The following is a 24,258-nucleotide window of genomic DNA, read 5'->3' as shown; positions in this document are numbered from 1 at the left end:
TCGCTCGCCGATTGTTCCTCCTCACAGGGAACCGGAAAGGCAAATCCCACACATTAAAAATGCCACCATTCACCTCTGATCACCTATTTTGCATTCCGCACCTGCAGACAGGAGGCCAAAGGTAAAAACTCAGCGGTTAACAAGAGGCATCATCCCAGGAATCACTCAAAGTCCATCTAAAGCTAATCTAATCAAACGGTCCGAGAGACCGGCTCTAATTGTGGAAGCAGAGGGACAATGCTCAGAGCCCGCATTGTTTCCGGGGCGCTGTCACTGGAGAGGATTCCCGGGCGAGGTGACATGACCACGAGCAAGAGCAGTCACTTTCTCATCTGGTGGTGTTTTCTATTTGTGTCAGCCAACATGTGTTTCTCATGATGGGAGCTGACACCTCCCCGAGGGCGGCAATTATCATCGGGGGGCAAGAGCGCCGAGATGCGACGCGCCGGCTGCAAATTACGCTCTAAATTCACTCAACCTGTTCCATTGTAAGTATGTGGACTTTGGAGGGAGGGTGACTTGGGGTTTCAGGATCTCAGGGCTCAGGATGTGCCCAACAGCACCTGTATCTGAATCAGCAATCGATTATGGTCAGCCCAGGGATAAATTGGAGAGGTGTTCGCACATTATGACAGACTGCTTGATAAATGGAGTTCATGATAGAGTGAGAAACTGTCTACTTTGTCTCCATTCTTTTAGAATATGCGACCCCCCACAGGAGGATTGACTCCGATTTCACTATATTGCGCTAATGTTGTGGTCGATGTGAAAAGCAGACGAGCGCGGCCTCCAGTGTTTTAATGCTATCAAACCACTTAGCATTCTAATGGCTCACCTCGTATTGAATTAGGCTCTCCGTATTGAAAGTGTGGCTTCTTGACGGGCCTGCTCTGAGGAGTGAGGCGTTAGGAGAGCCCGGTGGTAGAGCCAGTGACGTACGCTCCAGCAGCAGCAATGAATCATGCTGTCTGTCTGAGCTGTTTGCAGATTCACCAAGGGTCAACTTTGGAACGGTTTTGGAATCGCTTATGTGGCGCAACACAGGTCATCCTGCACCAAAGACTCATCAAAAGACCTGCAGATATCTGTTGCTTTGAGACTCTGAACTACTAGGTTCATGAATAAAACCTTTTCTTTCACTCAGAGCTCATTTTAAGCAGGAGGCAAACTAATAAAACGCCACAGTTCCAAACTTCGGCCGATTTAATGTAACTTTTCGTAACAATTCGTTCATTCCAGTGAAAATGCCAGCAGGTGTGTGCGCGTGTGTGCGCGTGTGAGGGGAACCTATAGGGGCTCCTCTGTGGTAGACGCTCGTGCACGCGCGCGCACTCTCCCATATGACTCATCCCGTCCAAACTAAAGCACTTTGTCAGAGGCGTCCATTCACGTTACACCCTCGCCAGAACGCGCAGGCTCAAGCTCGGCTCGGAGCGCCGCTCTTGTGCGCGGCAGGCTATATAAGTCCATTCAGCATCTTCTCTTTAAGTAACTAAAGACCTGTTCCGTCAGGGAAAGTGAAGGAGGGCGGCATCTCGCCAGCTACCTGGAAACGCACGCGGCTGTATTGGACCTCCTCTAAAGACTGAAGGTATGAAAAGCTGATTTTCTTTCTTTCTTTTCTGTTACATAGTGGTTGATACTTTGGGGAAAGAGTGGGGGATCACTGGTATTTAGATTGTTTAAAAATATATTTCCCTTATCTTTAAATAACCCATATTCCATCGCAGCAAGGTCTTTTACGCGCCTGAATTCGTCATTACGCATGAAATTTCTCACCAAAAACTGGGATCAGAATATTAACACACCTAATATTTTAATGGTTATCTTCTCTCCAGATTCCTGCTGATATCCTGAGATGAAGCTCAATTTATTCGGCACCACCGTGATTCTGCTAGTTGCCTTTTTACCCCGCTACGAATGTCGGGCTATTGAGAGCCCCGGTGGTGCCCTGCGCCTCCCAGCTCCCCAGAACTCCCAGCAACAGCAGCAGTCTGGTCCCATCCTGGAGCGGCTCGGGGAGGAGTACTTCATCCGACTGGGTAACGGGGACTCTAACTCTTTCCCGTCCTCCTCCCTGTACCCCGGCGGATCACCTGCCATCTACAACAGAGCGCTGCAACAACTCCAGCTGACTCGGCGCCTCTTGCAAGGCAAAGTTGGGAACATCAGGGCGCTGATAAGCGGCTTCGGAGACCGTGGGGAAGAGTCGATGGAGAGGGGAAGGAGGTCCGAGGATCCGCCGATATCTCTGGACCTGACCTTCCACCTGCTCCGGGAGATGATGGAAATGTCCAAGGCGGAACAGCTGGCTCAACAGGCGCAGAACAACAGAAGAATGATGGAGCTCTTCGGGAAATGATGCGCTTCCCTCAAAGATAATACCCATCCCTTCCACTTTCTTTTCTTCTTTCTTCTTTTTTTTTTAAACCCATCAGCACTAGACACGCTCTGTACTATATAGTGCCGCTTTATCACTTTTATTTCTAGCTTTAACCTCAGACCATGGAGCAGAAGCGGGCTTGACTTAAAATGATCCGATTGTATCCTGTCATTTTAACGTTAAATCTGTGGAAAAGCTGCAGTTTTCATGATTGAGATTTTGGATGAGACGTGCAATACTGCAAACTGGCATTTTGTTTTAGACTATGAATCACTGTATTTATGACATTTATGTTTGTTAATAAACTTACGTGCAACCAGTATTTTCTGTTGTGCAAGAGAATATATATCTATATTTTTTAAATAAAAATCTGAAGCAATGCGTACACTTCTCTGTGGATATCCTTATATACGGCTAATAATAACTCTGCAAAATTCACTTTTGAATAATAACTAGTGAAGGATTTTCCTACATTATGTGAATTCCACATTTTTCTAAAATCCAGCCGAGTCATGGGTTAACGCCATGCCTCCTCTCCACACCAAATGTAGAAAAAGTAAAAAATTAATAAATAATTAACATACTTAAGATGTTGGAAAGCTGCTGGAGCTCCTGTATGCGGCGAATCCTTTCTAAACCCCTTAATCCATCTTTACACCAACAAGAGGCAACAAGGGATGGCTGAAAGATGCACCGCTGATAGCTAATGAGTGTGAAACACTGTGTGTGTGCATGTGTTTGTGCCTGCTGCGTTGATCCCTGACCCGCAGTGCCAGGCTAACAGGGGCAACCCAACAAAAGCTGCAGGTGTGACTCATCTCGGTGTGGCCCTTCACAACTTGGTGCTTAGAAAAAGAAAATAATTAGATGGGGGCTTCCAAGGGGAAAAGAGGCCGGCTGCTATAGCATGAAATATATACAGTATATTTTGCAGATGCAGTTAAGGGAGGGACACCGTTCAACCTCACAACCTCAAGGTCATCGGTCGCGGCTCCATACGTGAATGAAACAATTTTAAACAATATATATGTTTGCTTCCCAACCTGTCTTCAGTTTCAGCCCGACTAATAATAAACTTGGTGAAGAAATCACCTTCTTCTGTTGATAAAAGGACGGTTTAAAATGTGTTACTGCCCCCTAAAGGACATCTTTGCCCCACCTCTTGCTGGCGTCATAACGTTGTATTTGAAGAGGCACCAGAGGGATGGAGCTGCATGTGTGAATAGTGGTGCTGAAGATACCTAAATAAATCCACTGGGAGGTTGTAAGTATTGTATAAGAACTATAGAACCACAACAGAGTAACACGTGAATAATCTGAAATAAAGCTCTACAGCCAGATGCTGGTTCCATTCATTTTAATGACACATGAGATATATTGCAAGAAAAAAGAGAATTTGGTTTTGTTTAATCCCAAACAGGAAAATACACCCATGTTATACAACAAATAACACATCTATGTATCATAGACTTTATATGAGAACGGAACAGAGCCCATCTTGTTTTCCCCCCAGTGTCCATTGCTACAAAATCCCTCCTACAGAGTGATATCAGGCAAAAGGGCACCACATTCATCCGCTCCTTTCTTCATTCTTGTCAGGCTGTGAATTGATTTTTGCTCACAAAGTTGGGAATTTTAAAAAGTGTCTTTTTTGGCCTCCTTGCCTGGTGGCCGCACAAGGAACTGCACATTCTGGATACTTCCTGATTCCTGATTTCTGACTCTGTCCAAAATTAGTTTCTGCAGTGTCACAGAAAGGCATTTGTAATCTAAAACGCTACAGACAAAGGCATCTTGGTCAGAAGGAAGTACAGCGTCGAGGATAACGGCTCTACAACAATAAAGTCTCGTAGTCAGTCCTTAAAAAAAGGTCAGTTCCAAATGTATAAAATGTATAAAACTGCATTTTATGCTTAGCGAGTCTTGCTGTAATTCAAGATGTCAAAAATATAGTAAAATATATATAAAATAAATAACTATGCACTAAATTGCCTCAGCAACTTGTCTCCCAAATTTGGAAGGGAAAGAAACTGACCTGAAATAAAGGACAGGTGTGAAATTCTCTTGCACGTGTTGTCGATGTTGGAGCTAAACGCTAGCTTGAAGTGGCGCTGGTGACAGTCGAAGGGTTCGTCTGTTGGGGCTCTGGAGGTTGGAGGGAAGCAGTCGGAACGGCGCTGCCTTCTGAAACCGTCTGGGCTGCTTCCTCATCCTCGGCTTCTCCCTCTTCGTCGTCGTGTTCTTCCTCTTCCTCCTCTGCAAATGGGAAGATAAGTGAAAATGAGAATTCTGGGGTTGGGGGGGGCGCTCTCTGTGCTTCCTTTACCTTGAATAAAGTCAATGCTTCGCAGGGCCTGGCCTACTTTCTTGAACTCTACGTGGAAATGATCCATGTTCTCGTATCCACGCTCCACTTTATCCAAGTGTGCTGTGCTGGTGGCATCTGTAATCCTGATGGCAGAATTTGGAATCAGCACTCGGCGTAACGCGCTTTATTTCAGGATGCCACCGTTAAATATAGTGATTTAACTACAGTTCACGTAATTGCTTACAACAACAAAGAGCAGCTGTGACCTCGCCGCCGTGGGCTGGCAAGTGTACATTTTGGAAAAATCATCCACAAAGAATAAAACATCAAACAGATGCGAATGGCCTAAAAGTTACGATTAATTGCGCTGATGCGCAAAATATGTACTCACTTTTTGAGCAGAGGCTTTGTGTTCTGAAGGAGACAAAAGAAATATGAAACATTTTTCATTGAATTTCGACATTCCTAGCGTATCCTAGGACTTATGCCGGTCACCACTCTGCCCCATGCTTGCAGCAGGAGCTTACCTGCTCCGTCATCATCCATCTGGACTGCAGGAAAACTTTGCATCAGTGCACTACTTTCAATCATAAATGGAGTCTGACCTGTAGGAATAAAGCCATTTCGGGCTCCTCCATGTTCTGGATCCCCATCTCAACAACTTTACAGCTCTGCTCCAGGTGGTCTCCGTACTTCCTGGTCAGGCTACGGATATAACTCAGCTTCTCTTCCTGTTCATCTGTCACTTTCTGGCTCATCTCCCTCTTCTTCTCCTCCAGCACGGAATACAGCTGGTCGAACTTCTCGCACACCATCGTCTTCTGCCTGCGACCGTTCTCCTTCAAGCGCACCGACGGCGGAGGAGGCCAGTTGTCAACGCACAGAAGAATCAGAGAAATCTGTCATTCACAAAAGTCTCCTCGGTGAGAAAGGAATTTAGACACAACTCTGGGGGTATTTGGAAGCGTGTGTTTCAAAGTCAGTGGAGGACAGAGCTGAGCAAGAGTCTAGGCTATATGTGGGCATGAGGAGACGAGACTGACCTCTATAGCGCGACACGTTTCCTCCAGCTGACTAATGATGCCCTGCATCCTGTCATTGTTGCCCACCATCATTGCAATGCCGTCGCTCAGCTCCATCTGCGAGGTTAAACGCTTTAAAAACCTTCAAAACTTTGATGAGATCACGCGTTTTCTATACGTTCCAGCTTCACCTTCTTTGTCTGGTAGATGCTGGTGATGGGCGACACCTCGCAGTCTTTGTGAGCCCCAAATATCTTGCACATGGAGCACGTTGGCACCGCGTGGGTGATGCAGTAAATATTGATCTTTTCCTCTTCGTGCACGTCACACATGGGCATCTGCTCCTTCCTCTCCTCAACTGGTTTGCCACTGTCGAGATTTAACACACAGGAGATAAAGCGGGGTTATCCTGCTGCCGGGGCTGCACGTTCGGGTGCATATCAATCTGACTGGCAACGTCAGCTCGATAACTTCCCAATGAACTGATCCGTTCTTCCTGCCTTCACTGCTGACATCGTTGGTGCATGATTATTTGATCTATTCCTCGACCTTTAGACGAGACTTTCCATCAAACATTGCCATGAGGTCTTGACAAGCATAAAGAGAGTTTATCTTATGTCATGTATGCCCCCCCTCGGCTGAGCCAGGCTCCTATTAGGCAGATAGTCTGTAGGCAGATGACTAAAACCAAAGTCCTCCATCATCATCCGCTTCATCTGTAGGACAGAACCTGATCACTCACCTGCTGGATTCCTGTTTGAACATGTCGATGATGTTCTCAACCAGCAGGTTCCTCTGGAGGCCGTACACGCCGTGCCTGTCCAGAACCACCTCGTGTCTGCAGGACGGGCATCTGAAGCGGCCGCCGGATGTCAGCGAGCCAGCCCTCGTTGGAAGGTATGGATTCGAGGCCTGTAACATTCACAAGGCACGGCGCTAAACAAAATAAACATCACGTGATAAATCTAAGAAAACATCTCTATTAGATGAGGAATTACAAAAATGAATAATGGCTCATTCTTTAAATTATGACACAAAACTATGTTATGAGAAACTCTGCCTGAGGAAGTAAATATTATAAACCTCTCAATGTTTACAGACCGTTAGAAACATATAGCTGGATGATTTTAGCTAGAGACGTAACAATAACTGGATTGCCATGTTGCTGATTTCAATAATTTTGCTGCTTACCTGAAAAATGTCATTTGCACATTTCCTACATAGGTTGTGCTGGCAGGGCAGGATAACCACGGGCTTTGTAAACATCTCCAGGCATATAGGACAAATCAGCTGTTTCTCCAAGTTGTCCATGTTATTCATTTTTCAAGAAATATTCCAGGAAGAAACAAAACAACACAAGTTAAGAGGCAACTTAAGACGACTACTGTTAAGATGGTCGGGGGAAAGGCCCGGGGCTCTTGTCCTGGTGGGTGCAGTGAGCTTCTCTCCTGCTGGTGTCACTTCTGTTTTTAGCAGCCAGTCTGCTGTCACGTCAAAGGTTGCCATTTTTGCCTTGACCATATTTGAAACGGAGCAGGGCTCCACTGAACAGCTGCCTTCCAACCACTCCATCGGCCTCAACACTGCCTTCAGTGTAGCATGTTTTACATCTAAAATTTTGTGTACTGGCTATGATAAAATCTAACATACTGTATATGTTCTAGGAACAATTGTAATGATAAAGTGAGCTTGAGTTTTACAAAAGCTAGTGGATGATACTAGCATACCAGCACTTATTATAGTAGTTAGCTCGAGAGTTTGTATGCAAATATTGATATATTTGAACTGCCAAGCTAATATTTATTAGAACCTCATGTAAAAACCAGTTTACGCTCTGGGACCTAAAACAGAGAAAAGGTTTATTGGAGAATGCGGGCATCGATCCCGCTACCTCTCGCATGCTAAGCGAGCGCTCTACCATTTGAGCTAATTCCCCGTGCGGACCACTAGAACTACGGGTCGAAATCGAAGTCGAAGTAGAACGAGTACTTTCCCATGTGAAATCTAAATATGGTATTTTTGTAAATGACTCACCATCATAGCCTACACTGGTAAATGGAACAATAATACATCATTTATAGATCAGTAGTAGAAATAGTATTTTTAAATACTACAACTGATCTAACAATATTCCCCCCCCCTAATATTATAACTCTAAATTCTGCATATTAAAAGTAGAAATTTTAATTTGAACTCAAATGTAAAATAATCAAATAAATCCAGGTTAACTGCATGTCTTCCTACTGGACTCCTGACCAGGACTGACAAATGCCAGGTGAACATCTTTCCTTCAATACACTAAATAGACGAGCTGACAAGTTTGTATAGCTGGTACAGTCCTAATTCATCCAATTGTTAAATGCCCTTGGGTGTGCACACGCTATCATCATGTTTAGCATGTCACCGTGAAGGCCATAAGAAAAACGAAACCAAACAGCTTGATATCCTTAAGGAGTTTTATGTAACAGCCTCTTGATGACGTAACAGGCCCAGCAGCAGCCGATGGTCATGGGAAACTGAACTGAGCATTGAATGCTTCTCTGCATGTGAAGATCAACAGTCATCCTTCATTAATGACTTCTGTTTGGCTTGATTTGTTTTGGAAAAAGCAGGTATAGGCAGCAAAATATTGGTATTTCAGTAGAAAAGCATATATCAACTCAGATTTGTGTTTGACTGTGGACGTGCAAAATTGTGCATAACTTCAAAAACAGCCATAATGCCTGGTTCATATTTTTTCAGTGCAGCGCCTCTGGATGTGAATGCCGATCCTTCATCATGCTGTGGATATTCTAAAGCCTGTAACACTGGTGCTATCTAGTGGTAGACAGGGGCCACGCTATGCCTCCTCTGTGCTTGATTGCATACTATCAATATTATAATAATCCCCTTGTATATTTCAGAAATGCATTATTATTATTATGTGAATAATATTGTATTGGGGCACATTAAACAGCATTCCAGACTGGGCCTATGTTAAAACAAGTATTTGGAATGGAACCTAAAAAGTAGAGGGATTTAATGACATGTGTATTGTTATGTGTATTTATGAATCCAATTTATTTTATTGTTCTTTGACAAAAAAAACAGCATTGTAACTATATAATCAAAGCGTGTATGTTCGAGACAATAATCAATATTCTAATTAAAAAATGTGTTGGCAGTCTCTCGAATAATAGCAACTTAAGAAAGTAGCAATATTTAAAAAAAAAAATCTGTTTTTTAATGTTGCGAAATGTTGTTGTAATGACTACTGTCGACCGCAAGATGGCTCTGCAGACAAGCAGCAGTGGGCGTCTGCGACTAAGATGTTCTGCAAGATATAACAGTACCTTATTCTACAGTGTCAAAAACAACTTTATCTTTCGCATTTCAGTAAGTGTGCAACTATAATAAATTAAAGAGGAATAGAAATCAAGAATTAGCCGACTGCGTGAATGCAGGATGCACAATGACGCAAATGATATCGAGTTCCCTCCCACTATTATCAGTGGGTTACAGGTAAATCAATTAAAGACACCGTGGCAGACTGCCCTTGGAGACATCCTAAGAAAACCGGGGCCAGTGGTTCACTGGGGGGTGGAATTCTCACGCAGAGAATCAGCAGGTACGCAGCTGACACATGGTGCAATTCAAAAAATATCAAGAAGAAAATAATGAACAAATGCAGGTGAGAAACTGTATTCTCGGGTGTGTGCTGGGATGCGCGCACGACCGACGGAGCATTGACGTAGTTGTGTGTCACGTCAAGATGTGTCATAGATGTCAGACAGGGTTTACAGCCCGAATGCATTTTTACCTTACCTGCTGAGTGTGCAGGGGAAAAAAATATAAAATAAACTACCATAAAAGTAACCCACATTAACGTAAAACAGCTAGAATTTTACATGAAACCAAAGGTTTCAGATATTCCGCCATCTTTCTGTGTCTCCTACGTCCATTTTGTTGCGTTTAGTAACGTTGCCTCAGTTGCCTGGAAGAGATTCCAGACCTCTTTAGTGGGGGGGGGGCATTCAAACTAATGGAAATGGGGAGTGCTGGGGGGATTAGGCCTCGTCTGGAAGACCGTGCTGTTGCCATGGCACTTCCACCCCCCACTCTCCCAATATATATATAAATAAATCAACAACAAAAATATATCTGGGAATGGCCGAGAAATCCCCAGCAAAGTTGCGTGTTATTTTTGGGGGAATTATATGTGACACAGCTGCAGCGGCAAATGTAGTCAGACATCTTGCAGATGTAAAGTTTAGTTTTCGACCTGACTGTATCTGCAGCGCCTCGCCAGCAGCTGTTGCATCTCGCTGTATTTTATATTTCAAACTCCCGGCGCGTCTCGGCTCCCAGGTAGTATGAGTCATGAGAGGAAGGTAATCACAGGCAATGATGTGGACCGCTGCAGGGCAAGCCCCGTTGTGGTGGAATACCCTTGAGAAAGTCCACGCCGTCTACAAACGACTGCTCATATAGGTCTCAGGAATCGCCCTGACAGCGCATCCAATCAGAAACCCCGGCACAAAAAGCGCGGACGCTTTCGCCCAATCAGCATTGGCTTTACAATATCCGCTTAAACCCTATTGGTTAAGGTTAGACAAGGGCGTTTTTTTTACTCGCTTCAACAGCACCATCTCTGGCAGGTGGTGTGTGCTTTAAAACCGTGCAGTAGGCTAACCTTTAGTCCCGTAGCTTGGTAGTTTTAGGGGGAATAACCACAGTTTGGCTTCTTCTTTTTATCATTTTTTTCTTCTGGGGGTGTTAGTTTATCTTTAAGTGCCGTTTGGTTTCCTTTAACCACCCCCTCCCCACCGGAATCGCAGTGAATGAGATGAACGTCGGGGTTTCCCTCTCCGAGCCAGACACTTGGTGCTTCACGGTCATCGGTGAATTAGACAACGGCTCCTTCATCATGCAGCCCTCGGGAGAGGACGGAAAAGCCCAGCGAGCCGGCCGCTTCCCACCGCCCGCCTGAGCCCGCCCGCGGAGAGGCGTCCCCCGGCCGCGGCCGGAGAGGCTCCGCGCATTGTGGCGCTGCGTCCCCGCATCCACCGGCGGCGTTGCGGACAACAGAAAAGAGAGAGAATGATCCGTTGATGACATCCCCCCCCTTCCTCCTCCTCCTCCTCCTCCTCCTCCTCGTCGTGCCTTTTTGGTTTCAATTCGGGGTATGTGATCCGTGGACGTCACCGAAAAAAAAGAAGAAGAAGAAAAAAAAAAAGAGACGCGAAGCGAGCGGACGTTTTTTTTTCTTCCTCCCTCCTTCTGCCCCGAAAATGAGGAAGCGTTTTCAGAAAGACCCAGAAAATGGCATGAAGGTCTGCTCGTCTGCGGGCCCGGATTTGAGTGAAATCGGAAGGGAAGGAGCGAATGCTGCAGAAGCATGATTATTTTTTTTTTCGTCCCCCCCTCCTACAGAATGTCAGCAAATTTAAGTTTAAACCGCGGGGGTAGATGAGAGCCAGCATCTATGAAGGCCGCCTGGAAAAGTTAAAGTCGCTCACCATGGACAGAAATACTTGAACACTTGGTTTTCACAATATTGACCTTTTTCCCCCCCCTCGCATTTATTTTCACATCACTTCTCGTTTTTTCCACATTTGTCTTCTTCTTTTTTCTTTTTTTTTTGAAACATACTTTGATGCGGATCCAGCCCTGACTGTTCAATGGAAGTATGTTATCAGCTGCCGGTTTTGCCTCTCGACAGGCCGGTTCCCAAGCACGTCCTCAGCCGGAGGGGAGCCATTAGTTTCAGCTCCAGCTCGTCCCTCTTCGGAGCTCCAGATCCCAGGCAGCTGTCTCAGGTAAATGACCGCTAAAAATCCCACTTTCCACCCCCTCCCAAGATGAAACGGGAGATGTCTGGCTGGGGCCTTTTACACAAATGTATACAATCCAGAGGAATCTTGCAGGTGGTTGTTAGTTGCTCAGGCCTACACACACATGCACGCACATAGAGAACCGTTTTCTACAATTATAAGTAGGCCCAGCATTTTATTTTCCACCCCAAAAGTGTGCATGCACTTTAAATATTTGCTCAACTGTATGTGTATTGGCCATGAAAGTGCCCATCGGCCATATCGGTGCACAGGCTCTTAATGTTGTCTTATCTCATACACACCTTGAGCACACTAAAACCATCTCCCGAAACCATTTTGCATATGTTGCATGCAGATATGAAGCCCGCTCGACTGGCAGTCGGGTCAACAAGTGCATCCCTTTGCTCCTGAAACTTGTCACATTTGCCAGGAGACTTGTGTGTGTGTGTGTGTGTGGGGGGGGATGTCGGCGGCGTTGACGTCTGATTGCATGTCAATGCCGGGGAGAAACGGAAAACACCAATGTCGGCAGATAGGCCTGGCACGGCGCCGTGGCCAACTGATGTTGCTTTGTCTGCTGGGCCCTTTGTGCGGCGCGCTTACTCAGCCAACGGCGACACGTGACCCCCGGAGCGGAGGAAAGTTGCACGTTCAGTCATGAGTCAATGGAGTCTTTCCTCGCAGCATCGTTAATTGGGAGGAAAAGGCGATCCTTCGCCTCTCTCGCTGTCCCGCCGTCCTCTTTTTAGGTCCCCAACAGAGACCCCCGCACCCTTCTGAAGCCCTAGTTGGTGTCCTTCTCCCTGAGCCCTCCATTAGTGGTTTGTGCTCCACGGGGATCCACGTAACCAAGCCTCTGCGTTGCTCTTCTGACGTGCCCGTGTTGCACCACACCGTCCAGAGCCGAGGTTCTTGTCCCATCTGTGGAATCAATGAGATGTTCTGAGGAATATTTGTGTTTAAATCGTGCGCTTAAAGGCCGCGCATACCTGACTAGAGTTGTTCTACGGTTAGCTAGGTCTTAGCAACAACATACTGTATTAAATGGTGTTTTTCTTTTTTTTTTTTTTGTTGCACCGTCCCCAGCAGGAGACGAGTGCGGGCATGCTCGCCGTGCCCTGCCAGGTCTTTGACGTCAGCGGCCTCTAAAGGTGCCTTTGTAAGCAAAACGGGTCCGTGTGTGGTGTCGCGTCGCTATTGGAGTTGAGCATTCACAACTCCGATTGCGACGCGATACCACACACACGTTAGCTTTTGTGAACATTTATAACGAGGGGGGGTATGTTTTTGTTATAGCAACGAGCTAAGCTACTGTGTGTTTTATTTTTTTTTAATAGCAATAGTTGTACTACGCAAAGTTCAGTAGAGATCCTGGAACAGGAACCGGGCCCTCAGGAGGAACGTCACCCGCCGTAATGCTAGCACCCACCATCTGCATGTAGCGACTCGTATTTACACTCTCTACGTGGTGTCTGAGGTGCGCCAGAGCTCATTTTTCCGGCGACAGGTGCGAGGCGTGCCGTCGATTTGCCGCTTTGTTGTAAGAAACGGGCAAATGCGTCATATTCCTCCGTCGCGGAGCAATCTCATGCCCGCAGATATCAGGTTTCGGGCTCTATTTACCAACACAAGGGCACGTTTGTGCTCGGCGGTCGCCCTGTGTTTTTTTTGCGTGCGGTTCCGCGGGCCCGTTGTTTGCGTACGACGCCGCTGGGCTACTATTGCAGAGAGAGGCAGCGAGGCATGTGCCTGGGCTCTGTGGGCAGTGGTTTGGATCCCCGCCAGCCTCACAGATGGCTGGAGTCTCAATCTCTCTTTCTTTCTCTGGCGATCTTGTTCAGTTCTGCCCGAGGGCCTCCCCGCCATTCTCTTCGCCGCCCCCCCACCATTTGCAGATGAAGACGTTTCCCCTTGTAAGCAGAGCTGAGGGAAGAATATGTCGCTCTGTCCTCGAGGAATGCATAAAACGGGGCGTTAATGCGCCTCTGAAGAGGTGTTGAAGACGTAAACGGCCCCCGGGTCGGGCATCGCGGCGCTCTCTATTATTTTTCACAGGTCACGATTCTCCGCGACCGATGCGGAACATGTGTTGACAAAAGTTTCGGTCTGGTGACGTACGCCTGTTCCCCTCTGAGTTCCACCTGTACCGCAGAGAACATGTCCTGTTTTGCACGAGAGGCCTCACGCATTGTGATTGGGGGGGGGGGGACTTTTCACAATAGGGAAGAAAGCAGCAGATCAATAAGCAGATGCCGAATATTGATCGGCCCGGGCGATCACATGACGTTGAGCGATAAAGGGACGCTGGCGGTTCAGTCCTTCCGTATCGGAGGCGGTGATAGCATCAAGTGTGTGTTGGCCGCTGACCCGAGATCAGATATTCCGGGACAGGAGATGATGATAGGCATGTGCGTAAGGAGGGCGGAGGTTTCATCCACATTATGGACGTTTCTGTGCACGCCGCGATAAGAGAATACAACTGCTGCCTCCGAGGGACCTACTTTGTTGATTTTTAACAGGCACGATAAGGCTGTTTTTTATTTTTTCGTTTCCCTCTCCGTCTTGCACGCTGCAATCGCTTTGACGTAGTTTCAGGATGTGGTAAGAACGCTGGAGGAGCTGCTGAAACTGTAGTGTTTCGTAACCTCGCGCTAAAACTGAGTTTTCGCCTCCTCCCTGCCACAAAGCGTCACCCAGGCATGCGCTGCCGACCAGAGGATGGGAGTTAGCGGGCACGTAAATGAACCCCCGAGCTGTGTCTTTATTCACGCGCGCTCTCTCTCTCTCTCTCTCTCTCTCTCTCTCTCTCTGCGAGGGGCCCCCCTCTCGTCACGTGACCCATCTGTTTTTGTCCCGTGGCGTCCAGCGCATTCGGCGGGGGAAGTGTGATTCCACACGTCAACAGTAACCAAGACAATGTCTGGCTGAACATTACCCATGTTTACTGTACACTCTAGGTGCACAGAGTGGGCCCATAAAGACAGTAAACCTGTTCTCCACAGGTTTCCGTAAATACTGCGCCGGGGGGTGCGCTGGGTGACGCGATCCTGCGGTCGCGTTTGCCCTCCTGGGGCAGTTAAAACTTCCAAAGGGAGCGTTAATCTGGTTGAGATAGGCGACTGGAACCTGGGGATCATGTTTCCAATTGAATTAAAGGCACACACACACTCTTCAGGCTTGAATCATCACTGTTAGCTTTCAGCCAGCGCACACACACACGCACACACACACACACACACACACAACACACACACACACACACACAGCGGCTCAGTCCAAAGCTGCGTTTATGGCCTCGCACTCGGTTGCTGAAATGTGCCGTCCCACACAGCGGAGCGCCGTAACTCAGAAGAAAGGCTGCAGTTCAGGAAAACGTGCGCCCCCCCCCTTGATTCAGCGTCACAATTTGCGCGTGTTTTCGGCCCGCACGTGCGCCGGCGTGTATCGGGACTTCTCCCGGCTTTGTCGTTTTTCTCCCCCCCCCCCATGGTTAGCGTCCTCGGCCGGTGCGAGCACGCTTTTGAGCACGCAGACGGTCAGATGCCATTCAGATGATGTCAAGCTGCCATATCAGCTCAATCACAATGGCACAGTGACGAAGGGAGCACATTTGATAAGGCTCTTTGGAATTTGGATGCCGGAGGCCGGGCCTGTGGTTGATTTCACACATCTGTTTGCTTTAGCAAACATCGGTGTGACAATAGCTGCTCAGTATACCTGTACTTGCCAGAAGTCGCTGGAGTTCAAGTTTCTCAACCCTCCTGTTAGCGTCCACGTAGCCGCACTCACGGAATGGTGACCATTAAATGAAACGTCTTGACACCACGCAACCCCCCCCCCCGCGACCTCGTAAACCGACCCCGGGCGGCGAGAAAGAGCCTAGATAAGAAACAGGACCGCATGCAAAACCTGCACAAGAGCTCACACGGAATCGCCGGGCGCACAAAGAGCTAACTGTTACGCTAGCAAGGAAGTCTAAACAAAACTGAATTAGACACACTCTCTAACTGGCCAGGGTTCAGGTGATCAGTTCCAGGCATCCAAAACAGCCAGTATTCTTTTATTCCTGCCAAAAATAAGAATTGAGTTTCAGATGGGGGGCAATAAAACTTAAAACAAATGTAAAGGAGTTTTAAAAGGGTTGAAAGAACCTGGTGTTAATATTTTCGCAGAAAATAAACTGAAACCATTTTTATCGCCTTCCGGTGGTGGAAAGCATAACCAGACTTAGGCCCCACCAGTTTAGCAGCATTGTTTAATGTTGTGACTAACTAGTACGTTAATGTTGTGACTAACTAGTGCGTTGATGTTGTGACTAACTAGTGTCCAGCTCGGCGGGCTTTGGTGGTGGGTTTTGGACTGTCCTGTTCTGTCTCTAGAGGGGACACATTGTCCGTAATTTCCACGAAAAACTTGAAAATGAAGCTGTGTTTTTAATGCACATGGTGCTCAGTGTGCTTTTCCCTGAGCGTGCACTGTGTTGGTGATATTGGTGCCGGCACGCTGCTGATTTTAGCCCTGACTTAGAAGAACAAAAAATAGGGGCAAAACTGGAAGTGCAGTAACCTGAAGCAACCTTCAACCGGTGTTAAATTGCTCCCGGACAATATTTCTATCATTCTAAATCATCAGTTTTATGATAAACAAAGAAGGACAAAGTGCAATGTTATCTTTCACGAATTACCCTGCACGACTGCAACGTTAAATCATGTCTTTTGATATCCTTTATCCTGCTCTGCTTCTGCACACACTCAACAGAGACGCTTGAGCAACAAAAACGAGCCCATGTCAGAACTCTGTGTTTGTGCACACGCGCGCGCGTGCGCATGTGTGTGGCGGTTGGGCTACTTCAAGGGTAGAACGTGACTTTGTGACATTGAAAAAGTGTTTGCACTGCCACCTTCTCACCAGCTCCCACTAGAGCACATGGCAGCGTTGACTGGAGTGCCAACACTGGCATGAGTGTGTACGTGTGTGCGCATGTGCATGTGCATGCATGCTGTGACTGAAAGGTTTGTTTGGGTATGTATCCACACTTCTGTTCAATCTTCCATTCCCAGCTCTCGGGCCATACAGTTCCCACGCATGTTACAACGGATATCACCCTCTGTTTTGCTACACGCACGCACACGTGCGCGCGCTCTCTCTTTCTCCCTGTTGGTAGATGGAAGATCTATAATATTCACACTAGCCAGTAGTGCTGTGTGTAAACACAGAGGCCTGTTGACACTAAAACACAGCTTTGCAGATTACCCACCCTGAGCCGAGCTGTTTGCTTGCTGGTAAAGTTTTAGCCGCCGTCAACATCAGGATGACGACGGCGTGCGCTTGCGTCTGTCTCCATAATCCCGAGTGTGTGAAGTCACCAGCGTTGTGGTCACTTGTCGGCTGCGGCTGAACGTGACTGAGCAGCTGCGTGCCGACCCAAACAGCATAGAGCAACCACAATCCTACAGCCACTGCTAGCATTAGCTGTTGTTCCCGTGTTGATGTGCAGCTAATAGCATAAATTATAGGAAGAAGTGTCGAACAACAGGTTTTTTTTCGTGGCTGGTAGAGCAGAGACGATGTGTTTCGAAGTCTGGTACAGCCGATGCTTGTTACTTGTGGTAACTTCCTGAGGGAACATGACTCATCTCCATAGCAACCTACAGAGCCAGCACAACGAACTATACGATCAGTTATAAAAAGCTAGCATCCGCCGAAATATTCCTCGACAGTTTGGTGGTTACGCTAAGCAGACGCAAAAGACGAACGGCTTTAAAACTTGCAAACTTGTTGACATGATCGTAGGTTTTTTTTCTTGCATTTGAAGAGGAAAGCAGGATCCCCTCAACGGGATCTTCAGGCGATGTCGACCATATTTTCGATGCCATTCTGGGACCAAAAAGTGCATCTTTACACTTCCCCCATGGGCAGCGACCTCCTTTTCTTCTGTGGTTACAACTACAACAGTGGCGGATCCTAGCTACAACTTTGTTGTGCATGTTTGGAATATTTTATTAAATTGGTTCATTAGGCACGCTCAAAATGTTCCACCCCGACTGTTAAAAGATAATTACGGATTGGCTCCGTGTTCTGGTTGGCGTGCGCGCCTGAAACTACTTTTTTTTTTTTGTGATGGGAGATTTTGGTAAACAGAGGTCACGTGGGCTAATTCTACAGCAAACCTTCAGCTACACACCCTGAAAATCAGGGCGTTTGGGGGAGCGCGCGTGATTAATATTTACAGGAGCGTGTGTACGCGCTGACACAACACGTGCATTTCTCACATGACTGATAACAGTCTGGTGTAAGTGTTGTATCGGGTTGGAAGATATGGAGCTGGAACATGTTTATCAGTGTTTACTGTTCACACACACACACACACGCACACACACACACACACACAGCTATATTTGTGAGGCCTTTACACTGGCCTGCGTTTATTTTTCCAGTCATCTGTCCACTGTAAGTCAATCCCTCACCCCAACCTCAACATATTTTATGTCTAACTCTGACTGGGCTGCAGTCGGAACTGCACATGTGAGGAAAAACAAACACGCACGCCTTTAAAATATTGCACGGTGTATTGTATGAATTAGAGCTGCTTCACTGATGATGTTTCCTCTGGTCCATTAGAGACGGGGAGCCATATCCTATGACAGCTCTGACCAGACGGCGCTGTACATTCGCATGCTAGGTAAGTATTTCCCCGCTCAAACGTGCTCGCTCACGCCATCCACACACGTGCATGCCTTCCAAATCGGGACATCTCCGCTTAAGTTCATTTTCTTAATACCGGGGTGGCTTAAAATGCGGCGAGGGGAAAAAAATGGAGTCGAGATTATGGCGAGATGCATTAGTGCGTCCGCTCAATCCCCGCTCTTGCCGTAATCGCTCAATCAGAATAGATTGAGGTTTGATCAGGTTTATGGGAGTAGATGGACCAGGGGTTGGCTCGTGGTGCGCGCCCCCGCGTCCAGGCCGCGCTTCGCCCAGTTGTTGCCCTCGGCGACCCTAACAGGATAAGCAGTTTAGAAAATGGCTGAGAGGACGGAGAGGCGGCAGCTCTTCCAGGCAGATGGAGCGGAATGCATCTAGGAAACGGCTACATCAGCTTTCCAATCAATAAGGTTATTGGGGATAATGGGCAGATTAGATCCCGGCTGCCCGGCTGCACTCAGATGCGCCATTGTTAGCGTCCTCCGCCGCCTTGATTCGGGATCCAGAACCGCTCAAATCAGGCGGCGTATAAATTGCTGCCCACGAGCAGACCGCCGTCACGTGCGCTTCGTCATGGCTACAAATCTGAGCTGGCTGAAGGAGCTTTAGCCCCTTTAATGATTTTCCCCGGCTAAGTGTGATGGAGGCCGTGCACACCGCTGATGGAAAACGCCCGCGTCTCCAGATTTTATGCTCCAGCGGGAAGAGAGGCACGCTAACGCAGACGGCCAGACCGGGGTCCAGCCCGCCACGGTACCGCTGAAACGCTTTCAAACAGGAGTCCGAGCTTTTGGCACGTCAGTTATAATGACATGACCTACATTCATCCCGGAGCAACAGCGCTAATGCACTGCGGGGGAAAACGTGGCCCCTGTGACCTAAGAACTACACGAATCACGCCAGCGCACACGCACGTGCTGGGCCACAGCGCACGGAGACGCAGATTTAAGTGTTTTATAGTCATTTGGGTTTGCGTGCCTCTGCTGTGACTCCCCACAGTCAGGATTTTGTGTAATGTTCAAACAGCTGTACTGGGGGGGGGGCACATCTGTGTGACCGCTGTGGTTCAAACTTCGGTGCACATGACACACAGTCAAAAGTGCCATGCTGGAAACGTACATAGAGCCTTCGCCCCTACTCTCACATAGATTGGTGCCTGGAACGCCACGCCACGTCCTGTCAACTGTTTGTCTCCCTAAAACAGTCCAAGATGGACACAGCCTGTCCTGACATGGTGTTGCATGACAAATGTCTTTTATTTTTCTCTTCCTGGGACGGGGAAATGTCTGTTTTAAAGGCCGGAGGGTCAGTAATTACTGTATTGCCAAAATGATGGAATTAGCTTAGCTCCTGTTAGCAATAACAACCAAATAATCTAACAAAATGTACCCAGTAATGTGCAAAAATATTAATCTTATTGTTAAATGGAGTAAAAAGAAGCAATGATGACATTTTATTAGACAATGATGAGTAGAATGTTCTGTATTTTGATGAGATACCAAGGAACAAACAGCTTGTTGACTATATAATCGATAGTAGTTGCTGAAACTACAACCAAAGATTACATGTTCTTATATTTTTGGAGAAGCATTGGAAATCAAATTTACGAAAGAAGCTCCCCACAAAAGGAAGAAACTACCCAGCCCAGCGAATCTAGAAACAGTTTCTTCTTCTACTCCAAATCTTGAGGAAATAAGTGCTAATTTCTTCCAGGAGATGTGAGAGTGCGAAGTCAGGTGGGATTTGAACCGGAACGAAGGAGCTCCCACCAGTATCTGTGCATCGACTTCCGAACACTTCACGGTGAGTTTGAGACATTAACCAGCTTCCTTCAAGGGATAAAGATCGAGGTGTGTCCGCCGTGCGTCTTATGATCAGGACTTTATGAGCGGGCGTGTTACAAATTAACCACTTGCTCAGAACCTCCGACTGTGTCGGCGACTGTTTGTGCGTCTCCCTGTTGGCGTCGGATCCCAACAGACGTTGCGTAATCGTCGCTCAGGAAAGCGAAAGTCCTCGCACCTTTAGTGACGTCATGTCCAATTGTGCCCCCCCCCCAGCACGGCTCGGGTGTGGGACCGCGGAGGGCGGCTCCGCTCCGGAACGACGGGTCCACAGGCTGCTCAGCTTCCAGAGGTACCTGCACTCGTCGCGTCTGCTGAGGGGTCTCCCCCAGCAGATCCCCCTCCACATCCTGGATGAAGACTACACTGGACAGGCCAGAGTATGACCCCCCCCCCACCCCTTCCCGCTACACAACAACTTCCTGTCGAGACTCCATGCAGCTCACTCTCACGTTCCCTGTCTTGCAGTGCATGCTGGAAAAAGTCGGGAACTGGAATTTTGACATTTTCCTCTTTAATAAGTTGACAAACGGTGAGTGAGTGGAATGAGCAGGAGTGACGTCGCCGTTCCTGCCTCAAATCCAATGCATCGCCAACAGTGCCGCCTAGTGGCCATGGGCTGACATGACGTTTCGCTGGATCTGGTTTCCATTATCAGAAAACTTGATCAACAGAAACTAAATGATGAATTATGTTATGTATAGTTACTACATGTAGCTCTTTATTCTGAAACAGGAACTGATGCAGATTTTTCCCCCCATGACTGGTTCTTTTTAGGAAACAGCCTGATCAACCTCACCTTTCACCTGCTGAACCAGTATGGCCTGATAGAGCTCTTCCAGTTGGACATGGTCAAACTCTGGAGGTTCCTAGTCATGGTCCAGGAGGACTACCACAACGACAACCCCTACCACAACGCTGTCCACGCTGCAGACGTCACCCAGGCCATGTACTGCTTCTTGCAGGAACCTATGGTGAGACATTGAAACAGGAAATCACTTTACCACAGCCAATAAAGTAAAAGTATCCTTCAACTTTTGCATTTTTTTGCTTTGGTTGCAGCTGTCAAAGTCTCTGACCTCCTGTGACATTCTGCTGGGCTTGTTGGCAGCCGCCACGCATGATCTGGACCATCCAGGGGTCAACCAGCCTTTCCTCATCAAGACCAACCACTATCTCGCCACCCTGTACAGGGTAAACCTCCAGAACAATCAAAAGAGCCCCCCCGCTGCTCGTGCTGCATATCTAACTAGTCCCTTTTTTAATGTGCAGAATACCTCAGTTTTGGAAAACCACCACTGGAAGTCTGCAGTAGGTCTGCTCCGAGAGACCGGGCTGTTCTCTCATCTGCCCCCTGAGGACAGGTCGGTCTGACACCCATCTAGAACCCCCACTCCACCCAGACACACACACACACGCAGACGCTGCGAAAGAAAAACGCTCTACAGCCGGACCGGTTTGTCTTTCCCTTCAGCCGGAACATGGAGGCGGACCTGGGTTCGTTGATCCTGGCCACAGACATCAGCAGACAGAACGATTACCTGTCCAGGTTCCGACGGCACCTGGACCAGGACGACCTGTGCTTGAGCAACGCCAGCCACCGTCATTTCGTGCTGCAGGTCTGAATCCGCCCGCTCGCTCGGTTAGCCGCCGCTCCATTATCGTGCTAACCCCCCTCTGTTGTCCCGAAGATGGCCCTGAAGTGCGCCGACATCTGTAACCCCTGCAGACCGTGGGAACTGAGCAAGCAGTGGAGCGAGAAAGTGACCGAGGAGTTCTTCCAACAAGGTTTCGTTTGTGCTTTAATATCGTCCGTCTCATTAATCCTGCTTTTGCTGCTGCTTTCGGTGCGTGTGGAATCTTGAGCACGGCCCTCTTGTGTAGTAGCACGCCAGCTATAGAATTTAATTACGTCATTACGGACCACAGGATTGGCCAGAAAGTGTTTTTTGGTTAAACAGTCACACCTTGTTGTGATCTTTTCCTATTTCCTGCCATCTTGATGCTGTCTTTGTGCTTCTCTGTCAATTGATTCTGTCTCTGCTGATTGGCCGAGAGAGTGTAGTCACTCCTGTGTGATAACGAGCAGGGCTAATTAATCCTGCTAGCTTCACTAGCCATAACTTGCTGTCGCGTCTTTATGCTGCATGAACTGCTCGCTCAACCTGCAGCATATGTGTAGAATGGATAGTAATTGATGATATATTTTGTATACTTTTCTGATTTTAGGGGATATCGAGAAGAAGCACAAACTTGAAATCAGCCCTGTTTGTGATCGAGCGTCCAACACAGTTGGGAACATTCAGATAGGTTTGTGCTGAATTCCCATTTATTTGGTCGCTTCCGAAAAGTCTCGGCGCGTGGTCTCCATCTGTCCGCCTCTCGCCCCTCCAGGCTTCATGACGTACGTGGCGGAGCCGCTGTTCGTGGAGTGGGCCCGTTTTTCCGACACCCGTCTGTCCCAGACCATGCTGGGCCACATGGGGCTGAACAAGGCCAGCTGGGGCAGCCTGCAACAGGAACAAAGTTCGGCCGGCGAGGAGACGGGGCCCGGCGCGGCCAACGTCGACGATACCGCTGCCCGGAGAGACGGCACCGGGCACGTGGCAACGGGAGGAAACGGCTCCAAAGAAATACCTCAGGGAAGCAGAGGATGTTGACTGTCATGGCGCATTCCTGACGCCGGCCGCAGGGCCTCGCCACACACACTGGTGGCCAGGTAGAGCCACCCGATGCTAACACTTACACCTTCTGTTGCTTTTGCCTCCCATCTTGATAAACCACTGATTTTATTTAATTTATTTAATTTTTAATTTCCTCTTTTTTGGCGTAGAGCAATACATAGATACCTCATTTGGCTACTGCTGTATTTTCTTTTATTTGCTTTATTTATTTGTCCACTGTAGTTTTGTTGGCATTACTGACTGAACACACCACTATTTGTCGGTGGATCTTAAGGGGAAGGCAGTATAAAAAGCGAACTTTTTTTTTTTTTTCTCCTGGTATTTTAGAAGTGCCATTTGAAGAAAAATCTGAACTGAAAAATGAGACGCGGAGTATTCAGACCCTCGCAGGACTCCTCCTGAGCGACGCAGTTTTGCATTTGTATTGACGAATCTTCCTTATGTCGAAACGAAAAACAATGTGACAAGCCCAGTCATTTTGCTGCCTCTCTGAAGACTGTTTACGCATCCCCGTTTCTTTTCCCGTTCTGTGATAGTTTCCTTTTCTGAGAATGAAGCGAATCGCGTCGGCTCCACGTTTTGCCTTCGAAACAGATGTGAAAGAACCACTCGTCTGAACTGTCATCCCACTGTTGAAGCCATGAGCAGAACTTTATCCAGACACACCAGATGCCATAACTGTCACCCCCCCCGCCCCCACCCCCCAGCTCTCGACGGATGTGCGGCTTCGTTTCTTCGACGACCCTGCGGAGGATTCAGAAAGGACAAAACGGGGCGGCGCTTCGCTTCCCAACGGTCGCTCGAACGCTGCACACAGATTTTTACCCAGAATTCCACGCAACTCGACGCGCTCAGGGTTTTTGGAAGCCTCTTGTGAAGAGAGGGGGCGGCGGGGGGGGGGGGGCACTGCGGGCGACACGAGGCTGGATCTACTGAAGGAGACTCCCTCTCTGTAAAGTGTCTTTCAGCCACATGCAACCTAAAGGACTGCTCGACCGATGCCTTATACCTATGCATAAACTATGCTAAGTGACCAAACCAGCTCCCGTTCTCATCACGTGCATGGCGTGCCCGCCTCAAATGCACCGTCTGATCCCTTTGCCTTTCAGTCGAGAGGAACGACCCCCCCCCCCCTTGTCCTCGTTTCTCTTTTCTTTCCTAGGCGTGGAAAAACGAAGCGGAGTGACTCTGAACATTCCATTTCTGTTCGGTTCGTCTCCTTCGATTCTGTACGGCGGCACAAATGCGTGTTTTGGAATTTTGAAAGATCACAGGTGCTTTTCTTACTTTAGCTGATTTGTAATTTGCTGTAAGTGCTGTAAGACTGTTGGATTAAAAAAAAAAGAAAAAAAAAAAAAACTGTTTACAATATGTCGCGACAGCCATTTTTTTGGAGAGACTTCTGTGTCGAGCCAGATTTTGTAAAGGCTTTGCTGTATTGACTTTTGATACATGCCTGTTGCAGTTACTTTGAATAATAAAACATTGTTGACAAATGC

General features: G+C 47.7%; 3 protein-coding genes, 2 long non-coding RNA genes and 1 other non-coding gene across 12 annotated transcripts; 3 read left to right on the top strand and 3 right to left on the bottom strand.

Annotated features, from left to right (window-relative positions):
• The first annotated feature begins 1,381 nt into the window (after window positions 1-1,381).
• On the top strand, window positions 1,382-2,705 carry crhb (corticotropin releasing hormone b). Its single transcript, XM_057012796.1, has 2 exons — window positions 1,382-1,591; window positions 1,839-2,705. Exon 2 carries the CDS (start codon window positions 1,859-1,861, stop codon window positions 2,360-2,362), a length of 504 nt encoding a protein of 167 aa, XP_056868776.1. The 5' UTR covers window positions 1,382-1,591; window positions 1,839-1,858; the 3' UTR covers window positions 2,363-2,705.
• A 1,018-nt stretch (window positions 2,706-3,723) lies between these two features.
• On the bottom strand, window positions 3,724-10,218 carry trim55b (tripartite motif containing 55b). 3 transcript variants are annotated; one of them, XM_057012587.1, is made up of 10 exons: window positions 9,518-10,218; window positions 6,905-7,003; window positions 6,456-6,625; window positions 5,905-6,082; window positions 5,735-5,830; window positions 5,297-5,590; window positions 5,083-5,105; window positions 4,710-4,834; window positions 4,419-4,639; window positions 3,724-4,214 (listed from the first exon to the last, which is right to left on the bottom strand). In XM_057012587.1, exons 2-9 carry the CDS (start codon window positions 6,977-6,979, stop codon window positions 4,479-4,481), a joined length of 1,122 nt encoding a protein of 373 aa, XP_056868567.1. In that variant the 5' UTR covers window positions 6,980-7,003; window positions 9,518-10,218; the 3' UTR covers window positions 3,724-4,214; window positions 4,419-4,478. The 3 variants fall into 3 exon arrangements, with proteins under 3 accessions (XP_056868567.1, XP_056868566.1, XP_056868568.1); XM_057012586.1 differs by lacking the exon at window positions 9,518-10,218 and having other exon boundaries at window positions 6,905-7,138; XM_057012588.1 differs by lacking the exon at window positions 9,518-10,218 and having other exon boundaries at window positions 5,297-5,530; window positions 6,905-7,138.
• LOC130513676 (uncharacterized) lies at window positions 4,120-8,683 on the top strand. 2 transcript variants are annotated; one of them, XR_008946801.1, is made up of 4 exons: window positions 4,120-4,253; window positions 5,471-5,614; window positions 6,503-6,610; window positions 6,938-8,683. It is a non-coding gene; the product is annotated as an uncharacterized LOC130513676 (long non-coding RNA). The 2 variants fall into 2 exon arrangements; XR_008946800.1 differs by having other exon boundaries at window positions 6,500-6,610.
• trnaa-agc (transfer RNA alanine (anticodon AGC)) lies at window positions 7,577-7,649 on the bottom strand. Its single transcript has one exon. It is a non-coding gene; the product is annotated as a tRNA-Ala (tRNA).
• A 155-nt stretch (window positions 10,219-10,373) lies between the features above and the next one.
• On the top strand, window positions 10,374-24,255 carry pde7a (phosphodiesterase 7A). 4 transcript variants are annotated; one of them, XR_008946799.1, is made up of 13 exons: window positions 10,374-11,511; window positions 18,148-18,208; window positions 19,945-20,034; window positions 20,292-20,455; window positions 20,544-20,607; window positions 20,853-21,049; window positions 21,138-21,269; window positions 21,348-21,439; window positions 21,550-21,694; window positions 21,767-21,863; window positions 22,305-22,385; window positions 22,470-22,794; window positions 23,296-24,255. XR_008946799.1 is itself a non-coding variant. In XM_057012584.1 (12 exons), the coding sequence occupies exons 1-12, from the start codon at window positions 11,374-11,376 to the stop codon at window positions 22,733-22,735; spliced, it is 1,524 nt and encodes a 507-aa protein (XP_056868564.1). In that variant the 5' UTR covers window positions 10,374-11,373; the 3' UTR covers window positions 22,736-24,255. The 4 variants fall into 4 exon arrangements, 2 of the variants coding, with proteins under 2 accessions (XP_056868564.1, XP_056868563.1); XR_008946798.1 differs by having other exon boundaries at window positions 23,087-24,255; XM_057012584.1 differs by having other exon boundaries at window positions 19,948-20,034; window positions 22,470-24,255.
• On the bottom strand, window positions 11,316-13,362 carry LOC130513677 (uncharacterized). The gene is made up of 2 exons (XR_008946802.1): window positions 12,956-13,362; window positions 11,316-12,447 (listed from the first exon to the last, which is right to left on the bottom strand). It is a non-coding gene; the product is annotated as an uncharacterized LOC130513677 (long non-coding RNA).
• Window positions 24,256-24,258: the final 3 nt, after the last annotated feature.

The sequence above is a fragment of the Takifugu flavidus genome, chromosome 17, assembly GCF_003711565.1.
Source record: "Takifugu flavidus isolate HTHZ2018 chromosome 17, ASM371156v2, whole genome shotgun sequence".
NCBI lineage: Eukaryota > Metazoa > Chordata > Actinopteri > Tetraodontiformes > Tetraodontidae > Takifugu > Takifugu flavidus.
This window is presented reverse-complemented; position numbering and strand designations above follow the sequence as displayed.